At 38.8% G+C, this 24,737-nt stretch overlaps 1 protein-coding gene across 39 annotated transcripts in view; it reads right to left on the bottom strand.

Moving 5' to 3' along the window:
* The window catches only part of MAP4K4 (mitogen-activated protein kinase kinase kinase kinase 4), a 188,192-nt gene that overhangs the window by 56,324 nt on the left and 107,131 nt on the right, over positions 1 to 24,737 (bottom strand). For 38 of the 39 annotated variants that reach the window (XM_032255491.1, XM_032255496.1, XM_032255501.1 and 35 more), the window contains exons 4-7: positions 9,483 to 9,608; positions 7,835 to 7,945; positions 3,562 to 3,652; positions 1,296 to 1,426 (exon numbers count right to left, since the gene is read on the bottom strand). In XM_032255491.1, the coding sequence (XP_032111382.1) occupies positions 1,296 to 1,426; positions 3,562 to 3,652; positions 7,835 to 7,945; positions 9,483 to 9,608 (459 nt within the window). Of the gene's footprint in view, positions 1 to 1,295; positions 1,427 to 3,561; positions 3,653 to 7,834; positions 7,946 to 9,482; positions 9,609 to 24,737 lie in introns of those variants that run through there. The other variant, XM_032255529.1, reaches the window with a different exon arrangement.

Genomic DNA, 24,737 nt, shown 5'->3' with positions numbered 1-24,737 from the left:
TTGAATTCATAAAACCTAACGTGGTTCACTAATTCAAATCATGCCACTAAGCATCCCCACCCACCTGCAAACCAAACAAGTCAGCTGGTTTTCTGCACAAGGAATTTTTTTTTTCCTGATTCAACTGAAATACTAAATTTAAAATTTGAATTAAACTTCACTTTCTGCCCAAAAATAAGTTCCATGATGGCAGGTGTTTTTGCCATTTTATTTACTTTTGTATTGGCAGGTACTCATTAAACATTGCCTGATGTACAAAAGTCTTATCAGACGATATTTCTTAAAATCCAAAAAAAGATTTTTGAAAAGTAGATGAGGATACTTACTGTCATGACTATATATTTGTTCATATGCTATCCTAACCAATGAATTAAAGTTGCTCAATTTAAGAGTTTTTCTAAATAATCTATATTTACATTACAAAGTTCAGACACATATGTCTGAATACAACAAAACGGAGAGACCTATCATTCCTCCCCTAAGCTTTCTATACTATTGGGGTACACAAAGGGGCTCATTACCCTACCCCAGTGGCCACTCCTGGCAACATAAGTCGGGGATGAGCAGTTCTGCATGCCCCCTGCTTCAAGGCGAAACAAAGCACCTCCACCTTCACCTCCCCATTGGTGATCTTGCTTGACACAAATTAAGCCTTTCCAGTTTACAGGAAACAAACTAAGCTAAATGGCATAAAGAAGTAATGAGACAAATCTAGAGGGTAGAACATTAGACAACAGGTTCATCTAATTAAGGCATGGATTTTTAAAAATAGTTTTTATAAAAATAGTAACCTGAGTTTGATAACAAATACAGATTTACATCTCAATTTTTTTAAAGTGCATTATTGATTCAAGTCCCTAGAGGTCACTCTAATAATTTAAATAAATTTGTGTACCAAATCAAAGCTGTAAAGCTGTTCAAAAAAATATATAAAATTTTACTCAAATGAAACTATTACTATAAATGGCAATATTTTAAAAAGAATAAATATTTGATTCTAATATATCCTTCAAGTTAAAAAGGATAGCAAATAGGAGCGAAAAGTTCTAGCCACGACAAAGTGCTCCAGACTGCTTTGAAACCAGCGTATTTCTTAGTGAGAACACAGTCACGTGATGCAAATGGACAAAAAAGATGGCATCTGAATACTGTCCTGGAAAATTTGCACTTGAAATTTTCCTCACTGAAGATCTTCCTCCCTGAAAAAGCAGGCAGACAAGGAGTGTGTAATTTGTAAGTAAAGCCCCCATCCCGCCAGTGGCCCTGCAAAGGCCTATGGAGCAGGTGCCTCTTACTCTGTAATCATAGGTGGCATCTGGGTTCTCGTCACAGGCGATCACCTCAGGAGCCATCCAGTAGGGAGTGCCTATGAATGTATTTCTGCGCCCCACCGTCCTGTCCAGCTGAGCACTCACACCAAAGTCGACTGTGGGAGGAAGAGAAAGGAAGACAAAATGAAACACAATTACAAACCAGACATACTTGGGGAAAAACTCAAGGAGGAAATGTCTTTATAGTAAACTGAAACATTGGTGTTTCATGAATATGCAATCCTCTTCAAGGCAGGCAACACTGGTCAGGAGTGCCCTTCCACAGTAAGGCCACCAAAACTGCGAGATCCTCTACCAAGTAGTCCAGAAGCTCCTGGGAGGCCTGGATCTGGCTGCCTCCCCAGCTTCTCCAACAGTGACCAGCAGAGGGCCTTGTAAATGAACCACAACCTTGAGTGCTTTCAGAGAACTGCCACAAACAAGATCAAGTCACAGAGAGCCCCAGGTTCAGGAGAACTGACTGAGATGCACTTGACTTACCTTCTTAAGCAGTATACTTCTTATAAGTATATAAGAAATATACTTTCTTATATTTAATAACCATAAATATAAGAAAACCACAAATGTTTTCTTGAAAAGAACACAGTACTGAATCAAATAAAGAAAATCAAGTTAAATCACATGTTCATAAACACCCCCTAAAGCACTTGGGACTTCTGCTGATTTTTCAGTGACTTCTGCATCCCACCCAATTGGATGGTGGTGGTGGTCTAGAGGAAAGTTCAAAGATGGCAGGCAGAGCTGGCAGGAAGACCATGACCTCTAACGGAATGCCTGCCATCAGTCACTGCCAACACTATCACTACACACACAGCCATTACCCAAGCAGGAACCTGCAAAGGTGGAGAAGCCCATGCTGAGATGAGTTACAGGGATCATAGATTCAACTTCTATGCACAGAACATGCTCAGAAAATGGTTTGTCCAGGGTGTGGACTCACTCACTGAGTGCTCCTCTAGAGAGAGAAACACAGAGGCCAGTCAGTGCAGGAACCAGAGACACATGGGCCAGCCGGTCAGTGCAGGAAGCCTAAGCAATCACAGAAACTTAGAAGGCAATGGTAACCAATCACTAAGTGATCACTCAGGGACTATCACAGGCCGGTACCAGGAGACCAGTGCAGGGAACAAACAGCTCACTGAGTCATTTGGTAGAACTGCTCAAGTGCTTCCTACCTTAGCCTTGAGGGGAGTTTCCAATTGGACAGAAGACCAACAAACACAGACACTATGCAAGAAATTGACTATGAAGATCTTACTTTTACAGTACAACAGCTGTGCCTATGATTTCTAAAAGAAAGGTGGATTAGACCCACATAAACATAAAAAATTTTGTGATGTGTTAGTGGAAGAAAAATTAATACAAACTCTGTTTAAAAATTTGATACAACACTTAGATGAAAGTGATTCGAATGAGTTCAGACCCAGCTAAGGGAAACAAGAAATATAAAAGAACCCTTGTAAATAACTCTAGGAAAACACCATGGGCTACAATTATCTATCCAAGCAGAAATTTATCAAGCACCTACTACAATAAAGTCATTATACTAGGTGCTGGGTAATACAATAGTTGCTGCATTCCCAGAACTCACATTCTGACAAAGGAAACAGTAACAGAAGTAAACAAACAATCACAGAACTATAAATTGTGAATAATACTATGAAAGAAACAAGCACCAGGGCCCAAGACAGATCAGCGGTTGGAAAGGCCCCTGAACGTGAGAAAAAAAACTGACTTCAAAATTGAAGTCAAGTCTTCCCAATGGGAAATAGTTATGCAAAGGCCCTAAGCTTAAAAAAAAAGAAAATAAGACAGTAATTGATGAAGAGAGAAGTAAAGAGGGACATAAAATGAGGAGGGAAAAGTAGCACGGGTCAGATCTTACATGGCTTTTCATGGGCAAGGGTAAGAAATTCAGGTTTTATCCAAAGTAAAGTAGGAAGCCATTAAGGGTCTATAAGTAGGTAAGTGGCATGGTCTGATCTGAAGATCAGTCTGGCTGCTGTATATAGAAGGGGGAGATGGGCAGAGGGGTGAACAAACATACAAACATGGAAGTGGGAAGGCTGGAGCCAGGGTAAGCAATATGCTCAGTTCCCACATTCTTAAGAACAGAAATAGAAAACATGGGCAACAGACTGAACTTTTCGCTAGATGGAAGCAGAGCAGAGAGTGCAGCTGGCTTGTACCAGGTGCAAGTATGAGATCACGCCGCACATCCATTACATACCAAGTTTCACCTCTGCATTCTCGGTCAGTAACACATTCTGGCCCTTGATATCCCGGTGAATCACATGATGAATGTGAAGATGTGCCAGTCCCTGAATAGAAAAGACAGGCCTAAATTTTAGTTTTTTGTTACTATAAATAAACAGCCAGGAACACACCTTTTATAAGAAAGTACACATGCGGATCATTTTTGTGAGCTAATGAACATTAACTTGACTCTTAGCTCATTCCCAGGAAGATAGCACCAATACTACCACACACACAGAAAGAAGTCCTCCCTACCCTCCACATTCCCAGTAGGTTAAATTCCCTGTGTGAACAACATGACCACTTCTAGCTGTGCCTTTAAGATACACTGCAGATTACCATCTGCCGTTTCTCTGCTATAATTTGTGCTATTTGTGTACAGGGTGGTTCCTTTCCCACGCTAAATGTCTAGAGGGCGACCCCATGGGCATATTTGAATTAGACACATCTCAGGGGAAAAGCGAAGGGCAAGAGAGGGCTTTGAAAACTGGCTCTTTAACAATGGCTAGCTTTCCCACTGCACAGTGACAAACTGCTAAGTGCTGATCAATCTCACCTCACCCCAAGCATAAAAGGACTGTGCGGTCAGAAGAGCCTTGTGTTCATATAAAATATCTTTCTTTCCCAAGGAAACAAACCTACTGGGCATATAACACTTTTTGATGACCTTGTATCTGGAATGAGGCCCAAAAACTTGTCTCTTATGAGAGGTGGTGGAAGAACAAAAAACACATGTTGCATCCAAATATGGTCCACAAGACAGCAATGCATCATTCTCACAACTCATTACTTATTCTGTCCTCGGCTACAGAAGTCAAACATACAGCTCGCCTCCTTAAGATACAAGCAACCTATTTATTCTAAAATGTCTCAATCCAAAAAGGGCAGATTACAAGGGTTATTTGGTTTTTCCTGTTTACTCTTTTTTTTTATGGGGTTTATTGTTATCATTACTTTGTAAGATATGAATTAAATACAACAGCTCCTCTAGAATACTAATTTTTCTAACAGGGGGTTTCTAAACATTCATTTACTGGTCTGTCTATGAAACAGAGTAGAGCTTATGTGACAGCTCTGTTTATTTTTCACAACACAGGATGTGCGGTATTATACCACAAAGCACTGACTAGAGAAAAAAGCACTAAAAATATATGGTACCTTACTGCTATAGTTAGGAACAAAGTCCCCCCTCTCAGCATGGTATAACTTCAAACAACAAAAGGAGAGACACAAAAGCTAACTTCCCTAATTTTTCGTAATTACTCTATTACTTCACTTCATTTTTGTTCTCTAACCTGCAAAACCTCCTTCTTAAACTTTTACAAGATTATCTTAACAACAAACATAAGCACCCACATCTTCTCAAACAAATGTGGCTCACATGCACTCTTGTTCATTACTAGCAGTAAATGTATGGAACAATGCCTGCTTTCCCGTCTATACTGCTATAGGATCACTGCTTCTACAGGGAATTAGGTGTGTCTAATAGCTCTGCAACAATGTTAACTTATGATTATTCTGAACAGTAAGTACATTTTTCTTCCATGAAGTACCTGGGAGTGTATGTGTGTTCAACTAGTCCCATACCAGAAATGAGGCCACAATTATCCTTCCTTAGCAGAAATGCCAAGTCCAAATACTCAGCGAGGAACCTATCTATCCTCAAACAAATCCATCAGTGTTTCTAAACTAGGAAACATTTTTCCCATAACTCTTTATCAGGCATTGTCACAGAATAAAAGAGCAGTCAAAGGCTGTCATAGAGAATTGGTTATCGAAAACTGTTAAGTTCCCATATTCAATATGAAGTATTGATTTCAGCCAAAGTGAGAAACTGCCATGTGGAACGTGAACATGGAAGTGGGCTGAAAAGAACATGCTGGTCTTGCTGTGAAGCCTTGTGGTTCAGAGGGTTACAGTGCTCTGGCTCCAAAATGTATTTCCCTAATGGCTGAGGCCTGCCTGCTTAGGACCCTCACCATTCAAAGGGTCTGATCATAATAATCATAATGTCTAAATCCAACATCTAGTGAGGAATGAGGAAAGATTTTGCCACCACAGAAACTGTCTAATCCCAACCATCTTGAGAACACATGTTATCTGTCTGGGGGTGGCTGCATTCCTTTCTCATGTGACCCCACCTCCAGCTTATCATCTTGCCTTCTTTTTACCAAAGCCAACTCTCAGTAACCCCTATAATGAACACACACTACTGTGTGACACATGAACTCTCCCTGAGGCATTCGTTTTTACCTTTGTCACCAGGAAAAGCTCCCATTCTAGATGAAACGTAGGTGAGGGAAACTCATGTTTCAGGTTCCCAGTGAAGCGAAAAAGATTTGCTATGTCTCAAAAATATGTCCATTCATGTACCACACTCAAGTTGACTTAGAGGCATTAAACAAGATGGGCTTCTTTTAAATGTTACTGGAGATCACTGATGGTAAAATGGCTAAATGTACACATTATACGTGATAGGTAAACAGTGCTTGCCCAGGTATAGAAACACATTAAGTTGTCTTTGATGTCTTTGAAGTCTGAAATACATTTGATGTCTATGATGTTAAGCTAAAAGCTAGTTCTCTGTTTTGGAGATCCCATAATAAAATTATATACAAGAAAGGTAGAGGTGGGGGTACATGGGTGGGGATGTATATGGCAAGGGAGTGGGTGTTTAAAACAAAAGAATAACGACAACAGTTAATATTTGCTGATAGGCAGTTATGTATCCACATGCTACATTAAATGATTAATATATACTAACTCATTTAATTCTCCTAACAAAAGTAATTTCAAAGGGCTGGTATCTAAAATGTATAGATGAGGAGAAAATAAGTCCTGAAGGCTGAGTAACAGAGTGTGCTATAGATAAGTAGCAGAGGCAGGACTCAAACACAGGTCTGACTTATGCTAGTTTCCAACCACTCAACCAATGTTCTATCCTGCCTACCATGCTGAAGAGTTTTAGTTATTAATAAATACATCTGGCACCGTACCTGACTTCCTTTACGGTCATATAATGCAGGAGGCTTAGTTTCCACATTTAGGCTCTGTTTTCTATAACAGTCATAAAAGACCCTGATATTTTAATGACATTTGCAAGTGTTTATAAAAAGATGGTTCTCCTATCACCTTACCCCACCCCCTACAACTAGTCTTCTTAGGGGAATTGCATATTTTCTTGAACTCCAGACCTCAGGTGATCCGCCCACCTTGGCCTCCAAAGTGCTTGGATTACAGGCGTGAGCTACCGCGCCCCGCCTGGGAATTGCGTACTTTCAAAGACTACATAAATACCCAAATAAATTTTTTAAAAATAACGTTTCTCTAGGAAGTCTAGACATCAATTTCTAAACCCCCCAATCCTCTAAGAATCTTAAATACAAAAAGTGGGATAACTTTACTTATTAAAAAAATCAGTTACTTATAAGACTTTTTTATTAGTGGGGGAAGCATAAGAATTGTGTTTCAATTTAACTTCATAATCTTCATTTTGAAAATGTGTTAGGTAAATGAAATGCAACAAAGTAATGTCCGTGTGTAATTCAGGAATGGAGTAGACAGAAAAACTGTGATAGCCAAATGAAGGAACAGATTCACTGGTAATACCGCTACATGAAACGCTCAAATATGAACTCCTAAAAGCCCTCTGCCTATGCTGTCAACATGCCTTTACTACTCAAAAGAACCATTTAAAAGCTGCTAAAACAGTAGTTCAGAAACTTCCTCTAAGTTCATTAGACAGCTTTCCAAATGGCTGTAAATAACATGAAACGTTCGAACTTTACTTCATAAATATTGTAATAGATTCTAGTAGCTAATGCCAAAGTCTTCAAGATTATTTTGAAAACGAGCATTCAGCACCATTAGTATTGATTTATAAGCATATATACAGGATTCCTTTAAAAACAATAGTTGGAGATTATTTCCCTTCCCCTCCACTCTAATTTCCTTTTAACTCAAAGGAAAGCTGTCAATAGGTATGTTGTGATGCCCTGGAAAGTAAATTCAGGTAACTACAGAAACACTGTTTTTCTTAAGTCTACCTTATTTATATACTTGCCACCAGAGTCAAATCATGATGTAGCTTAAATTACCAAAGCTAGCTAGATATGCAGAACCCTTGACTGTCAAAGAGAATAACCTATACAGGTATAAGTAATGCAAAGAAATACTTGCGGCTGGGAAAAATAAAATGGAAGCAAAGGACAATGAGTTGGAGCACTGTAGCCACCCACTTTTCTTACCCTCAGGATTTCTCTGGAGATGTAGGCAATCCAGTCTTCTTTCAGTGTGTTCCCTTTGGTGTTCTTCACAAGGTCTGTAATGGACCCAGCCCCACAGAACTCCATAACAAGCTACAGGGCAGACAAGACACAAGGTGAGTAACACATCTTGGAGAAATTGGGAAAACCAGATTAACCACCATGCCCTCTCTTTTCTAAAGACCTGGAAATGTGATGCTCCTAAATAATTGATAATTTGGAGGCACCTAAATAACTGAAAGCTAATTTCACGGTCCAGTGTATTCACTCTGTATATTTGGTCCAGGAGACTGAGTGTGTCTGGTATTCTACAGCACACTCAAGTGCAGTGATTCTGAAGTGCTCATAGGCACAGGAGGACTATTTTGCTCTTCATCACTGCCCAATTATCAAATACCTGATTCAAATATTCCCTAACATTCTTTTCATTTTGCCTCAAAAACATTCTATTTTTCACTTTTGATCCTCAAAATATTATATTTTATATTAACTGGGTTTAATACGAATAAAAAATGCTATTTTTAAGCACTTATACAATTGTTTTTGAGAAGGGAGTCTGGCTCTGTCGCCCAGGTTGGAGTGCAGTTGCGTGATCTCAGCTCACTGCAACCTCCGCCTCCTGGGTTCAAGTGATTCTCTTGCCTCAGCCTCCCGAGTAGCAGGGACTACAGGTGTGTGCCACCACAGCCAGCTAACTGTTTGTATTTTTAGTGGAGACGGGGTTTCACCATGTTAACCTGAATGGTCTTGATCTCCTGACCTCGTAATCCACCGGCCTCAAACTCCTAAAGTGCTGGGATCAGAGGAGTGAGCCACCACCCATGGCCTACAATTTTTTTAAATGCAATATTTGTGGTATCTAAATGTTTCAACAATATGATCACAATGATATGTTTAAAGTACCTAGAAAATGAACTGAATTAAACTATTCTAAAATTTTAACTATGATCTGATTTGGGCAATGATAATAGGAGTAAATTTTTTCCCTTCTACTTAATTTTATAATGGTCTTTAAAAATATATTGATAGAAAAAGTATTAATCTATCTTCCTGCTTTATAAGTTCAATACCTTGAGCATAAAATAATGTGATTGCCACAGATCTGATGGTGATCTCAAGGTCATTATCTTGAATATAAATGTGTTCAAAAAGAGATAAAGGTGAATATGTCAATTCCAGAAATTTCCCTGGAATTGTTTTAATTAACTATTATCATTAATATTATTAAGTTACTGACAGAAGTTTGCTTCTTGAGATCTGTCTCTTATTTCCAAGTGGTAACCTCAATTGACTGAGCTTTCAAATTAATTTGGTTCCCATAAAAAAAGTTTTTAGTATTGCTTTCAAGCTCCTGATTTCCTTGCTATTTGGTCACATTCGTTCTAGATGCTGCCATTTTACTCCTGAAACACAAAGTTAACTTTTTTCTATGCAATGTGCAATCAACATCAAAATAAACAACCAGTACATAGTCAACCCATAGATACAGGTCAAGGAAGCCTTTAGAACCTGCCAGCTACTTACTGCCCCTCTTCGTTGTTTTTCTTCCCTCTCAGCCCCCACCCCAGCCATGCCCTTACAATACAAGCAAAATGGAATGCCCACAAATGCTCAGGAAATATCCACCTACCCAGAGTTGGTCATCATGTCCTGGAGGGCTCTTTTTGATGAAAGCACCATAATATGTTGCAATATTTCTGTGATGAGAATATTTCTTTAGCATATTTATCTCCAGTTTGATTTCTTCTTCTTCATCCTTAAGAAAAAATAAAAATAAAATGTGTGGCTACTGAATAATGTACATGACCTCCCCCACACTAGATACAATAATGAAAGGAACAAAAGTTCCCCATCCTCCAGGAGCAGGAGCACATATACATTTACTTTATCCTGGCGCCAAGAACAGGGACCTTAGAGAATTCATCCTTTTAAGAGTGATTACAGGATGTGATGCATAGAAGGTAAAGGCAAACATGGAGAGTCGCAGGGACAGTGTGAGGGGACTGCCCGGCCCGCTCTCCCACTAACTGTGACCTCAGGCAATGCACTCCACTTCTCTGAGCCTGTTTGTTCAGCTATAAAAATGGGACCAAAAAAGGGAAATGACTGATACTATCTGAACTTACCACTTGGAAAGTCTGTTTGCTTTGCAAACACAGATCATTTGGTCCATGTAAGTCCAGGAAACATTTACCTCTAACAACCCTGCATGACAGCACCCTATAGTGAAGACAAGGCAGAGTACTGAATACATAAATGCAGGCTAGTGGTATAGTCCATGACTGTGTGGCTCAGTGAGAATCCACTAACACGAAAAGAGGATCAGCTGAGTCCAGTGGGCCTCAGTAACAAAACATCACTGAGCAGGTTGTTTCAGACTTGATTCCTAGATTCTTGGTTTACTGAAATAAGATGAGCAGAGGAAGAAACCCAGAGTTTGTGTGAGAATATTAGGGCGGGGAATGAAGGAAACAGATAGTGACACAGGTCTGGAAAATAAAATGTTGCCCTTGTGAATGACAAAGACTGAGAAGTCTTGTGATCTCCACCTGTCTCTCATATATACACCTGGGAAAGAAGCTGTGCACACCAGCCAGGTAGGCACTCTGTTCCTTGTTACATACACATGATATACTACCTGTAAATGGTTAAGAAAGATTTGTAGTTAGTATAGAATGAGGGGAAAGCAGAGTTAAAGTGAGAAAGAAGAGAAACTGTGCAGGAAAGGGAAAATCTGCCTTGATTAGAAAAGCACAGTATAAGATCAAGAGAAATCTGATGACCAGATCTCTAGAATCCCCTATACTGTGTACATTTTCAAAAGGAAAAGATAACTAGTCTCGTAAAATGTCCTTACTTTTCTACACTGACACAACCATCCCACTCATAACTGATGTCCTTCTCTCTCCAGGGAAGAGTAGGGGCTCTGAGTAGCCTAGATGTGTGTGCGCGCGCACACATGCATGTGTAATGCGTGCACGCTCACACACACAACTTGGAAGAAGCCTACTTACTGCTTCCATCTAGCACCTCTAGAACTACTCTTAAGACCTTACAAGCCTAAAGGAAGTTTGATTTGCAAATATTATACTTTAAGATAAAAGCTGCAACATCATTAATTAGCTATTAATGACACCAAATGGAAAAAAATAATTTTTAAAATACAAACTTCAGTTGTATATTACTGCTTTAGAAAACAAATGTATAACAAGACACTCAGTCGTCTTAGAACAGTAATTCTCAAGACGGTGGCTTTACAGCTTGGTTCCAAAATACAAACGTTACAATATTATAGTACAGCCATGCACTACGTAATGTTTTAGTCAACAAAGGACTGCAAATACAACAACAGTGAACCCATAAAATTACAAATGAAGCTGAAAAATTCTCGTCACCTAGTGACACTGTGGTGTTCCTGGTGTAAACAAACCTGCTGCACAGCCAGTTGTATGAAAGTATTGCATATAGTTATGTACAGTACATAATACTTAGTAATAAATGACTAGTTTGTTTACTAGACTACACTTTCATTGTGATATTAAAGTGTACTCTTATTTACTTTTTTTTAAAAAGTCAACTTACAACAGCCTCAGGCAGATCCTTCAGGAGGTATCCCTAAGAAGGTATTATTATTGTAAGAGATGACAGATCTATGTGTTGCTACTGCCCTTGAAGATATTCTACTGGGACAAGATGTGGAGGTATCAATATCCCTGAAGACAGGGATTTATTACAGAAGAATTTAAAGGTTTTATAAAGTAAAAGAGTTACAGTAACCTAGGGTTAATTTATTATTGAAGAAAGAAAATATGTTTTTACAAATTTAGTATATCCTAAGTGTACAATGTTTATGAAGTCTACAGTTCTGTATAGTAATGTACCAGGCCTTCACATTTACTCACTCATTCACCCAGATCAACTCCCAGCACTATAAGCTCCATTAATGGTCAGAGCTCTATGTGGGGGTACCACATTTTATCTTTCACAACATATTGTTACAATCCCTTTTCTATGTTTAGATACACAACTCCCCGCCATTATGTTACAATTGCCTACACTACTCAGTACAGTAGTATGTTGTACAAGTCTGCAGCCTAGGAGCAATAGGCCATACTAGGTAGCCCGAGTGTACCATCTAGGTTTACATAAACACACTTTCATGATGGACAACAGCAAAATTGCATAATGATGCATTTCTGAGAACATATCTCCACTGTTAAGCGATGCACAACTACATATTCTACAAGCACACTTGTCATGTGATTTTAATAGATGATGACTACAAATATGGCAGCAGAGTAACATGACCCAATACAGTTGATATAATTCTCATTCAAACTCTGCATATAGGAAAGTCCTACCAAACACGTATGATTTCAATCTGAGATTTAAATATGATCATGTTGAAAGTAGCAATGAAAAATGAGATACTCAACAACAGATAACCATCCTAATTCTAAACAAAACCAGTGTTTAGCTAGTAAAACACGGAAACACTTCTATTTGAGAACTTGCTTCAAAGGAACTTTATTCTAAAACAGAAAAGGGTAACAATTTTTATTACCCGAGAAAGCACACCCCAAATAAAAGTAGGAAACCTAATGCCTCAAGTTTTATCTTGTGCCCTGTGCACATATGTATCAACATGCAGTATGACGAGCAACAGTGGCCAGGGCTTGCTGGCATGGGGCACATGGAGCCTGCTCCCTCCTGACTCACCACAACTCACTATCAGTGGTATCTGGGGGTTTCTGAGAGGCCTCTTGACTAAGCAGTGAGTGGGCTGAGACAGCCCTAGTGAGGCTTGTCAAGTCGGGTAGGCTCCTAAAAAGCGTTAGCACATGCAAGTAGCCATAAACAGGCCCCGTTGAAAAGGCATGTGGTGTCACTCCCAGGATAAGGCCCATGGTTAAATATGTGCCCTAAAAAGCCAAACATCCCATTTTCCTTACACTCAACTGCAGCTGGGTGACCAAAAAGTGAACTAATAGTTTTTCTTCTTTTATCCAAGAATCAGCAAATCTGTAAGGATTTGGGGTATAAAAACTACACAGAAACAAAACAACAATGTTGAACTAGAATAGGGGAAAATCAAAATATTGATTTTAATTTTGTTCCTGTAATAAAAGCTTCATACAGTGGTGAATTTTTACTGGACTGTCCAGACTTGTCTTATCGATCCATCTCTTACCCTTGCCTACCTCCACTCCCTGCAGTGGCTAAAGTTTCGCAGGGTCATTTTGTTCCCCATCACACTCTGCCAGTAGCTTTCACTTCTTAACAGAAAGCCGATGCTACCTATGATTCTCCCATGAGAGGATTCCTGCGTAATAATTAAGAATTACAAAATATTTAGACTAGGTTCCATTTACCTTTTTTTTCTTTTAGTGACACAAACCAATGTCTTCTAGGATCTAACCTGTTTACCACTCTATAAGAAAGAGTCAAGAGCACTTGATATTTTCACAGCTCACTGAGTTACAAAGCAAGCACACATTTTAAAGTTACTATAGACTTAAATTCAGTATTGTCCACTGGTATGAAAACCTCTGAAGAGGCACATTGGTAAATACTGTTTGCAGATTACCTTGGCACAATGCATTTAACAGAATCTAAAGTACCCCTGAATGGAGCCCACCACTATTTTATGTCATGAAACCATGAAGCACCGTCAACCATAAAGTACACACACTATACCATCTTCAAAACTGGGTTACATCTTAGAATCAATGATTTAGAAGAACAACTAAAACACAATCAAGTCTGGCAATAGCTTTTCTAATATGACGGAAATACCATTCGGAAATACAGTGATCACCCCAACATCACCTACCAGAATATTTCCCAGGTCTGAAATAGTCAAATCTTGGAGGCATACACACATTAATTATGAAATATATCATACGGAAATTATATTCTCCCCTCAAATTACTGTTTTAGAATAAAGTTTATATGTACTTTGGACATTTCCTCACTTGATTTTATGATTTTGAAACAGATGACCATGAAACATCTTATGAAACAAAAAGGCAGCAGTACCACTAATGGTCATTTACTGTCTGATTATGAGTGCCCACTTGGAGAAAAAACACTAGAAATAGAGAATCTGCCAATGGCTTTGAGTCAACTACAACTGGAAATCTAATTATGACTAATGCTTATTATACTGTATTTTATGTTGTCTTTAGAGGAGGGTAATAATGAATCAACTTCTGAATTTCAGTATCCCTTTGGTTATTAGTTAAACACATGTTTGGTGGTTGCATCCCAACACTTAAATACATACATAATCACCACCACTAGCACCACTAAAAACAAACACGTCATGTGGCCTGAGAAGATACAGCAGAAAACAGACTAGGGGCCTCTTAAAAACTACAAATCTCATATATAAAAGGAAAGTTGAGTTGGCAAAAGTACATAGAGGAGGTTTATATATTCCATGTGTCTAGGCAGAGTCCAAGCTACTGTGTCCTTCAGCCTCTTCCTTAGCAGGTCACAAGTATAAACAAATGAAAAACAAAATCAAAAGTAACTTGAGAGGAGAGAAAGGCCTTTTTGGTAAGAAAGAAAGGCCCCCCTCCTGGTTATTCCAATGGTACGGCAGCTGCTAGCCCCCCACTTAGTGATTTAATGCAGCTGATGCCAATTAGCATTTTGGACTTCAACCAGTGGAAGCAAACTCTCATAGAAAAGGCCTTTTGTCTCAGGCTGGGATCTGACCAGAAGATGAGTTTTTAGTCGACTTACAGGCTGTCAGAGGGTGGTATAGAGGTGGGGGCGCTCGCGGGCATCTGCACAGTAGTGATTTTCACAAGCAGCAGTGGGTTTGTCATATGACAAGTCCTCCGTACTTCACCAGCTGAGCACACAGGAGTGCATGGTATGAGTGTTTTGTTTTATTTTAATGATCCCTTAAAATGCTGTTCAAACTCGTTACCCAAATTTTCTCTTATTCCATCAGTGGTAGTAACTATGTGAGGAGGGATGGGCAGAGTTCAGATAGGCTAACTGGAATCCAAAAGGACTGGATAATGTTCTGAGCATTTGCCAGGGGAAATGAAACATTTCATCTGGCATATCCTCTTTACAGAATGAAAAGTAGACACAGTGACAGCTGGATTTAAAAAAGAAAAAAGGCAACTGATTGCTCATTCTATCTTTGTTAGTTAGAGAGAGGCCTGATAAAATGAGATATACAAGTATCTCTGGAAGACTTCAGCACCAAAATGTACAAATGAGGCTAGGCGTAGTGGCTCACGCCTGTAATCTCAGCACTTTGGGAGGCCAAGGAGAGCAGATTACAAGGTCAGGCGTTCGAGACCAGCTGGACCAACATGGTAAAATCCATCTCTACTAAAAATACAAAAGTCAGCCAGGTTTGGTGGTACACACCTATAATCCCAGCTACTCAGGGGACAGACAGGAGAGTCCCTTGAACCTAGGAGGCGGAGTTTGCAGTGAGCCGAGATCGTGCCACTGCACTCCAGCCTGGGCAACAGAACGAGACTCCATCTCAAAAAAAAAAGTACAAATGAAAATACATTTAGAATAAAAACATCTGTTTATAAAAAACCAGTTTACAAGTTTGTTTTTGTCAACTACTACTGAACCTTTTCTTTATGTGACTGTGAACAGATAGAAAAATGAGAACAGATCACTTTTTATCTGGTAAATCCCACTACATCTAAGAATATTATTCAGTACCACACCAATTAATGCAGCATAGAATTAATCAAATTTAATTTTTTTGGCCTCGAACAAGCACATCATCATACAACTTAAATTCACTGATTATTTAACTAAACATAGATGACTATAACTATACAGGAAAGATTCCAGAACAAAATTAAGACTATAGGATCTGATCAAAAGGAAGAAATTACATGTTTCTTAAAATTAATCCGCCCCACCTAAGATAAATCAGTCTCAGAATAAAAACCGATGGAAAAATTACAAAATTAACATAACTAAAATGGAAATCAGACACTCATGACAGCCTGCTCAAGAAAAAACACTGTTTTGAGCACATTTCAACAGAAGCATGTCCTCTAACTCTGCTACTTAACCAGTAAGCTAGTTCTGGGATTCCAAAGCCACCATGCAATGGCCTAAAGCCCTGGACCCACCCTCTTCTCCATGGAAAGCACAACAGAGAACTTTAACTATACACAGCAAAGCTCCTAGTGTGCCCTCTGGATCCCCTCCATCTTCGACAAAGTGCCACCTGCTGAATTTTCAATGAGACTGCACTACTCAGCTGGTATCTAAAAATAATGTGATACAGAAGACAACTACAGAATGACACGATTCACCTGGATGGATAAAGAGTGGGGAGGACTTCAGATGCTGAATATAGTTCATTCTATTTTCCTCCACATCACTTGCCATCAACAACTTTGGGAGACTGGTGCTCGCCTGAATGATGGTAAGACCACAAGAAAGACAAAATACACCTCTATGACAAACCCCCACCAAAAAGCACCACATGGCAAATAACAAACAATAAATTCAAATAAGATCACTATTTCCTCTAGGATCTAAAAGAAACTAAGAAACTATCAGATCTTTCCAAAGCTTCATGTTGTCAACACCCAGAAATCCTGACAGTTGGCCTTGTCAAGCCCCAACCTGCAGACAAAATACCATGGGTACAAGTGTCTTCAATAATATACTTGAAATAGTTCATATTAGTACTTAGTTTAAATGAATGCATTGAGGAGGAGGGGAGAAGTGTTACCACATATTACCTCTAGATTATAGTCTAACTTTCTACAATTGGCACATGCTATTTTCCTAATTTGGAAAAAAAAAAAAAAAAAAAATAGGAGTTTAGGATAGAAGAGTTTGGCCCCAAAAGAATTCAAAATGAGCTTTCTGGAACTCACAAGGTCCACCTCCTTCTATCCCTGGACTGGGGGTCCTCTCCCCTCCTTGCTGCTCTAGGGTCACTGCCAATTTCCCTGTTTGGGCCGCCGACGCCAAGGTCAGTTGTGCAGGGAGGCCTAGTAGAGCCTGAAGAACGAGAGCGTGGCTGCTTAAACTGCCTTCAGTTGGGTCAGCTGGCACCACAAGGCTCTCACCTTAGCCTAATGGTCATGTCTTCCTGTTTGCTACAATGTACCAATCCAGACCCACGACTTCTTAATATCGGCTCTTCCCAGACTTAAGTCATTCCTGGAGTAAAAGAAGGTAAGTGGAGACTCATCATCCTCTGTCTTCACTTTTCTGACCTGCCACAAGGTCCCTTAAGGAGAATCCTGCCTCAGTCTACTCATACCTTTCCCTAAGCCAGTGGCAAACTCTGTGAAGCTTCCCATAGCACAAGGAGGGAAACATGCATCGGACATACAACATACATTGAATAGTGTCACCTAAAACCTTAAAAACAAGTCCAAAAAATGAATGGCAACAATGAGTACCGCTCTAAAGGAGGGTGTGATCAGCAACAGGGTTTCTGCACTTCATACCGGATTCATCCAAGCATGCAGGGGCACCCGAGCTCATGCTTACGTATTTGACAAAATGTGTCTTTAGTAAAAAGTATGAAGGGAACTCTAGCTCCTGGCCAAAATAAAGTATCAAGGACAGATGATTTATCCTCCCAACTGAACAACTAAAATTAGATAAAATATATGAAACAGTTTAAAAGACTTCAGGCCATAAGGACAGTGACCCTGAGGGTTGGGAAACACACGCAGACTCCAGCTTACTACCCTGACAGGGATTCCAAGCTGCAGCAAAGGAAAAGGAAACCCAAACGGCACCCAGAGGAGTCTCTGAGTTGAAGAGATGGAACTGAGTCTGGGAAGGCCACAGCCGCTGCAGCTGGAGCTGCAGTACAGAATACCACAAGGAAGACAGCTGCACAGAGAGCAAGCAATTCTCCCTTGAAGACTCAGTAGCTCATTATCAACACAACCCTATGCAGAAAACACCCGAGGTAAGGGACACAGCCTAATCCCAAAGGATTCCTCAGAACTGTACCCAGTGCTCAAAGGGATGGGAAGTAATGCCTCCTGTTGTTGGCTAGACTGGAAAAACTCATCATTCACAGGACTCAGGATATTCTGGCCTTGACAGTGGGACCGAACAAGCCTAGACTACATGATGGTATGATCTCAAAATCAAATCCTCAAAGGATCAAATTGTTCCCAAGAATTAACTTCATCCCAGAACAAAGGTCAAGTATGTTATAAAAAATATAAAATATCCAGTACCCAATAAGGTAAAATTAACAATGTCTGGAATCTAATTAAAAATTACCAGGCAGCCAAAGAAGCCACAGCATAGACCTATTGAGAGAGGGGGGAAAAGAAAATCATCTGAAACTAACCCAGGAATAGCACAGAGAATTTGCAGACCAAAAAACAAAAAAAAATTAATGAAAACTACAACCTATACTTCTATGGGTAAAAACTGTTATGTCTTTCGGGCATCTGCCCATGAAGGTACCTGAGACCCAATTTCCTTTACATGGTCCATTAAATTGGAACCTAGCTCATTTAGAAAGAAATAACTGGGATTTACAGATGTTTCAATCAGGTAAAAAGCCCCACATTATCATACAGGTCATCTGTTCCCACTTTCCCACCACTAGAAGAATATAATCATAATTAAAAAAAAAATTTAAATAACACATAGGAAAATCTGTCTACAAAAATGATGTCTGAAATCAGCTTACTTTTGATCCAATCGTTTAAGTAATTTTTGTTTGATCTCAATTGCTATAAACAAGTTGCTATGTGTGAATCAAAGTATTGGCTGTCAAAACGATGCTAGTAACTATTCCACAGACCCTACAGTACTTGGAAAAGCACTGACCCAATGGCTAGTATTTACATATCTCAGTGACTTTCTAACTCTGACCCTGAGGACATTAGAAGCCAAGCACCAATTTCTGATATATCTCATGGCTTGTTTACCTTACCCTTTCCCTCATTCTTCCTGTCTCCTTCACTATAGCTTCTTAAGCTCCCCCAACTCTTGCTTATGTATTATTCTCATATGTTTCCTGAAACACCATAGTATGTGAGTAGAAAAAAGGAAAACAATGATCACCTGGAGAAAAGAAGTGAAATCTTTCCTTGGAAAGCTATCTTTCAAATGTCATGATATTAAATCCAAATCACCCTGGCTCTTGATGCTCAAGTCGAATTTGCTATAGTGTACCAATATGGTAACAAGGAAATAAGCCTTAGTTTCAATATGTATACACTACCACTTTGTTACTTTCAAATAATTCTCTTCATTGTGGATAATTTGCAAATCTGGAAAGGGATCTTTATCTATCTTATAAAATGGCAGTTTCCACTTCAAATACAACTGAGTGACCTCTGTATCACAGCTCACATGCCTGGAGAAGTCTCTGGAAGAGCCTTATGGGAACTACATATGAAAAACCTTTGCTCTAAGAATTCAAAGATGCTTTCCACAGAAGTTACTCAAGAAGACCAGGAATAAGCGTCACAGACTTTGGTAAAATAGACTCAAGATATTTTAATTCCTAATAGACATCCTTCATTAAAAAAATTTAGGTAACAAAATTCAGGTACAAGCATACATTTGACAGTATCATATTGCATCTACTCACATTCTCTGCAGAAAATGTGACAGCATGTATCTGGAGGTCACTCAACATTTCTCACAGCTTCTCACCCGTGTGAATCATTTCCTAATACTGTGGTGTGGAAGAAAACTATAGGGTGGCACCAGTCATCATGCCTTCAGTAATTTAACATCACCTCCTACTTTTCAATCCCACCTAGGAAAATAATTTAAAGTCTCTCTTTCTCAATTTTCTCAGATTCTTAGAAACATATCAAACCATCTGGTGGGAGACAATGAGAGAAACACAAAATCAAAAGCTTCAAAGTCCTAATGGAAAAACAACTACACTTGACCAGGCTCTGAGAAAAGTCTGACTCTCCAGGGCTACCATCTGCATTAAACTAGTTATTCAAACTGACCTTAACTAAACCCAAGGGGAAGTTTTGCTCTGAACCAAACCAGTATATTCAGTTCTAGCCCACTATCTAAGTGGTCCTTATGGGGAAAGTCTTGTTAGATGCTTTACACTTCGCCACAGAGTCATAAAAATGTGTCCCATATTCTCTCTTCTAAACAACAATCAGCAATGTGTGTCCTAACTGTGCAAGTCATTACCTCTGTTCATTCAAGACAGTGATAAACCGCAAGTGCTTCTCTTGGAAAAATGTGAAAAGATGTCAAAAATTCACAGATACCAAAAAGACTGAGGGAGAAGAGAACCAGTGACTTTCAATATGTGATTCAATTGGAAATAATACCAGCAGCTGCTGAGACTGGCATTGCTCAACTGTGCCCCAGAGTACTGAGGAAAGTGGCCACCATGGGCAGCCACACGCTGCAGGTCCCGGCTACGGCCCCCTTTTTAGTGGTTTTAATCTGTGACATTCTCTGAACAGAATACATATTACTGCTGACATTGAGTACTATTTGCATTTTATCAAACTAATTTTTTTTCTTGAATGTAATTTTTAAAGATTATTGCTGAAAATACACATTTTATTACACACAGGAAAAATGTTTTCCATAAAATAAGCCTAATTTCATAGTGGAAGTCAATAATATGGGATTAATGTAAACTAATTTAAATAGGCAAACAAAGTTTCCTCAAATTTCAGGCAAGTTGGTGCTATTTTATCTCACACTTCTTTTACTTCAGTAGAGTCCCCTAGCATCCCACCACCTCATCCAGCACCATGAGCATACTATATGCCAATTATTTACAGCAAAGATGCACATTTTAAAAAATAATCACCAGAAACCTACTGTAAATAATCAGCAAAAGCTTTTTTCTTTGGCTATTAATCATTTTATTTAGAACTTTAAGGTTGTCTACTACCTACACATTTCACAAAGCTATAATAAATCATTGTGGTCTTAAAACAGCTCACTAGCTTGCCATTGTGTTCCTTAATCTTTACTCCATCTATATGCAAGTACACAGGGACACACACACATGCTGTGAGGAGGTGAACTGGAGGCTGCAGGAGTGGCTGGATGAAGACATGAAAGGAAGGCCTTAAGACACTGCAGATGCCCTCCATCTGCCAAGAGTCAAGCAACATCACTCCCTAAAAAACAACACAGTCCTCCCTGTCTTGTGATCACCATCTCCCTGTATTCTGAATGGCTATGAAGCAAAACACATGCGAAGTCTGCCTGGAGTCCTGAGTCAGGATGGCTAACTTGAAGCAATTATTTTAAAACTAGAACTCTCAAAGCGGACAAGAAAAAGAATGTAGTTGTCAAAATGAAGGAGGATCATAAGCTACCACACACCTACCTTATATATAATGGGGGAACTAAATTTCTGCACAAAAGAAAAAGTAAACTTATTGTCATCATGAAAATACAAAATAAGTGTCTCAAGTGGTACCTCCTCCTCTAACAGTACAAATTGACTTAAAGCGATAGAGACAAAAACTTAATTCTGTTAATTACACATATAAATGTCTCCAGGAAAGACCCTGAAAGCCATTTACCAACCCAAATTCACAAGCACAAAGGATATTACCATGTTGGAACCTGCCCAAGTTATCCAGCTCCAACCAACAATACAAACTGCCAAATTTACCATCTGCTATTATGCAAAAAATGAAGGTCAAGAAGTTGCCATCCCACTTTCCTTGGCAGATTTTAACAAGGGCCCCTTGTATAAATGCATTCAGTAAGGTTGAACTGTGGGCCCACTTCATAACAGATATCATGTGGGGCACCAGAAAGAGCAAGCAGGGGCAGGACAGAGAGATAGATGGCTCGTCAAAGAGACACGTGGGCCAATACATAGGCAGGCAGAGCACAGGGACGAGGAAACGCAGAGAGAAAGGCAGTCAACACCTGGGAGGGTGAGGACAGATCGTTCCAGGTGTACTTGGGCAGATGTCAAGGAGGAGCCAAGAAGCCTGGCTAGAGTCAGCATAAAAGAAATCAGACAGGGAATGACACTAGGCAGAATGAAGCCAGGGAGCCCAAGAACCAGCAAAACTACTGTCACATTCTTAAGCCTAGACTAACTAAACTTAATAAAACAAAACAAGTCTGTTAGGAGAAATCAAGAAAATGCCCTCATTTCCTGCCAAACTCAGTATAAATTGGCAGCCTCACATCTGAATCTATCAGCAGTGTGCATAAGGCACTGTCTTGTGCATGGATGCTTACAGACTTGTGCACATTCAACAGCTAGTGTTTCTACTGAATACTAAGTCTTGGTCAAAAAGCTGGCACATAAGAATACTGTAACCTGTGCTTGCAGAATGAATTGGGTTTATCAGTTTTTCTAACTAAAAACAGACACAGAATGGGAGAAAGAATGAATTTAAAACTTAAGATTCTCCAAGGCTTAGCACCTTTAAAAAGAAAACCTTAAAACTAAAAGGAAAAAAAGATATGCCTCTCGAGAGCCCAGAGTAAATAATGGGTTAATTTGGGGCTTGTTATTCAGAGCTAAGATCCTTCACTGGTAAATTTCACTGAAGACATCCTTAATTACTTGAGGGAAAAAAAAAAAATCATAAAACCTGCAGGATAAAATAAGTAACAAATCTTGGAAACCTTTGTGCTTTAAAATGGTATTGTGAAATTTTTCAGATATTTATAAAAATAAGAGCCAATCTAGAGAAGACTCTCACCCAGTGCAATTCAAGAGGCTAATGAGGCTACTTGTTTATATATTAATTATGGGTACAAATTAATTATAATATATAAATTTATAATACATAATGCAAATATTAAATACATAAATTATATATCATATATCATTAAAATATGCACAGTAATTACCTATATATTTTTTAAAACCCATAGTAGTATTATGGAATCCTCTCTAAACATCCCTTAAAAAAATGTACAGGAGATGCTGAGAAATGCATCTTAGACACAGCAATCTTTGCAAGATTTGATTCAAACCAAATTCACCCTGATGGTTTAGCCAAAGGCTTCCCTCCTGTTTTTGCTACCTATTATACCAAACCAGCCATTTCCTTCACTTAAAATGAGGAAAATTAGCATATCCATGGCATGTGACGTACTAGCACCAGACTAAGTGATACAAGTACACAGCAATTAGACAATGAATCTTCCAATTCACTGAAATCTTTGAATCTGCATAGAAAATCATGCTGGGCTTCTGAATCATTTATGTGTTCATGTCAAGTAAGTATAGTTGGTATTATCCCATTATGCACTAAATAATTTACATACAGTTGCAGGAGAAGAGAACTACATCTTTAGACCAGATGTTTTTGAAGTTGGTGCTGCCAAGCACACAAAGAAATCGCACAGCTGTGTCTATCAACCACAGACACGATGTCAGAGTCCAGCTTTGAGATAGGCTCAGCAGTCGGCTATCTTCCTCCCAAACAAAGCAACAGATGCTGACGATGATATAATAAAGAAATATTGGGGCTGAACCACCTTAACTAAGCAACTGATGGAAGATTTGAGTCAAGTTACCAAAAACAAGCAATCTATCAAGAGGTTTCAAATAGTACTTAAGTCTTAAACAGTCATCAGGCCTTTTCTAAGTAACATACTGCTTCCTTTCCTTAACTTCAGTTTTATTTATATTCAGGTGAGTTAAAATAATAAAGACAATGACAAATTATCATTTAAGAAGCAACTATCAGGGAAAATACATTGATTAAACCACCATGTGTATGGTGGTGATTAGCACCCACCTTTCAACATCTTGTAAGCCAACAATAACAACAACAACAACAAACAACTAAGAATAAAAAGTGCTTCTCTGTTCAAGCAGACAGTACTATGAAGTTATTAAAGTGGCCTGTTACAATCTAAAAGCCACATTTTTCCAAGTGTATGATCAGGAAAAAAAAACACTGCATGACTATAACGTATATATACACTATTTACAAGCTCAAAGCTGTAGAAGTGTACTGTGAAGTGGTGACTAGAAAAAAGTTGCATAAAGTATGTAGCTGAGACTAAACAAGATTAAGTAATTTACCACCTGAATTATTCAGGAGAAATCTTTCTAAAATAAATAAATACAAACTAATTTTTAAACTAAATGCAGCCACACAGATAAACACGTTTGACTGGGGGCTTTCCCTGAGTGACTGGCAGCCATAAGAAATTGCTTTATTCCACAAAAGACAGGAAACACACCAGAATGGGGGACTGTAAGAAAATTTTTTTCCATTTTCCAGTTTTCTAGATGAGTACATTACTTCTACTGTTAGAGAAAAAAGTCTTTCCATCATTTTTAAAATAACTTTATCTACACACACACACACACACACACACACACACATATACATATGCAACTAGAAAAATATACATTAATGTCTTAACAGGCGTTAAGCCAAGGTGATAGAATTATGAGTGTCCTTTTTTTTCATCATTTTACTTCTCTATATTTTATCCTTACAACATTTTATAAAAAGTAAAAATTAAGAAATGCAATTTTAAAAGTCAAGTCACTTAAACTTTTGGTTCCAGCAGCTTTACTCAGTTATAATTTCTAAATCATAAAATTCATCACTGTAGGTATACTAAATTGGGGGGTGATGTAGCAGGAGGAATACATTTTAATTTTCTTACTATCCTGATAAGCAGAACTAACCAGTAAAGTCAGAGGCCCAAAAAGCCTTGAACTTTTAAACTAGCATAAAGAGAAGACTTAAGAAAACATTCACTATCTAACATGACTTCACTTGAAGCAGCATGCATCTATGAATTCTGCTGTGTTAGAGCCAAAAGCTGCCCACAGTCGCGGACTCTGGGGCTATAAGGAAGACACAGGATCCCTCACTTGGGCAAAACCAGCAGTTCCTCTGTGTAAGGTCATGGGTACAAGCCCACACAGATAGTACCCACA

The sequence above is a fragment of the Sapajus apella genome, unplaced genomic scaffold (genome assembly GCF_009761245.1).
Source record: "Sapajus apella isolate SASKATOON/1434 unplaced genomic scaffold, GSC_monkey_1.0 scaffold89, whole genome shotgun sequence".
Classification (NCBI taxonomy): Eukaryota; Metazoa; Chordata; class Mammalia; order Primates; family Cebidae; genus Sapajus; species Sapajus apella.
The sequence above is the reverse complement of the archived record's forward strand: the minus strand, read 5'-3'. Positions and strand labels throughout refer to the sequence as shown.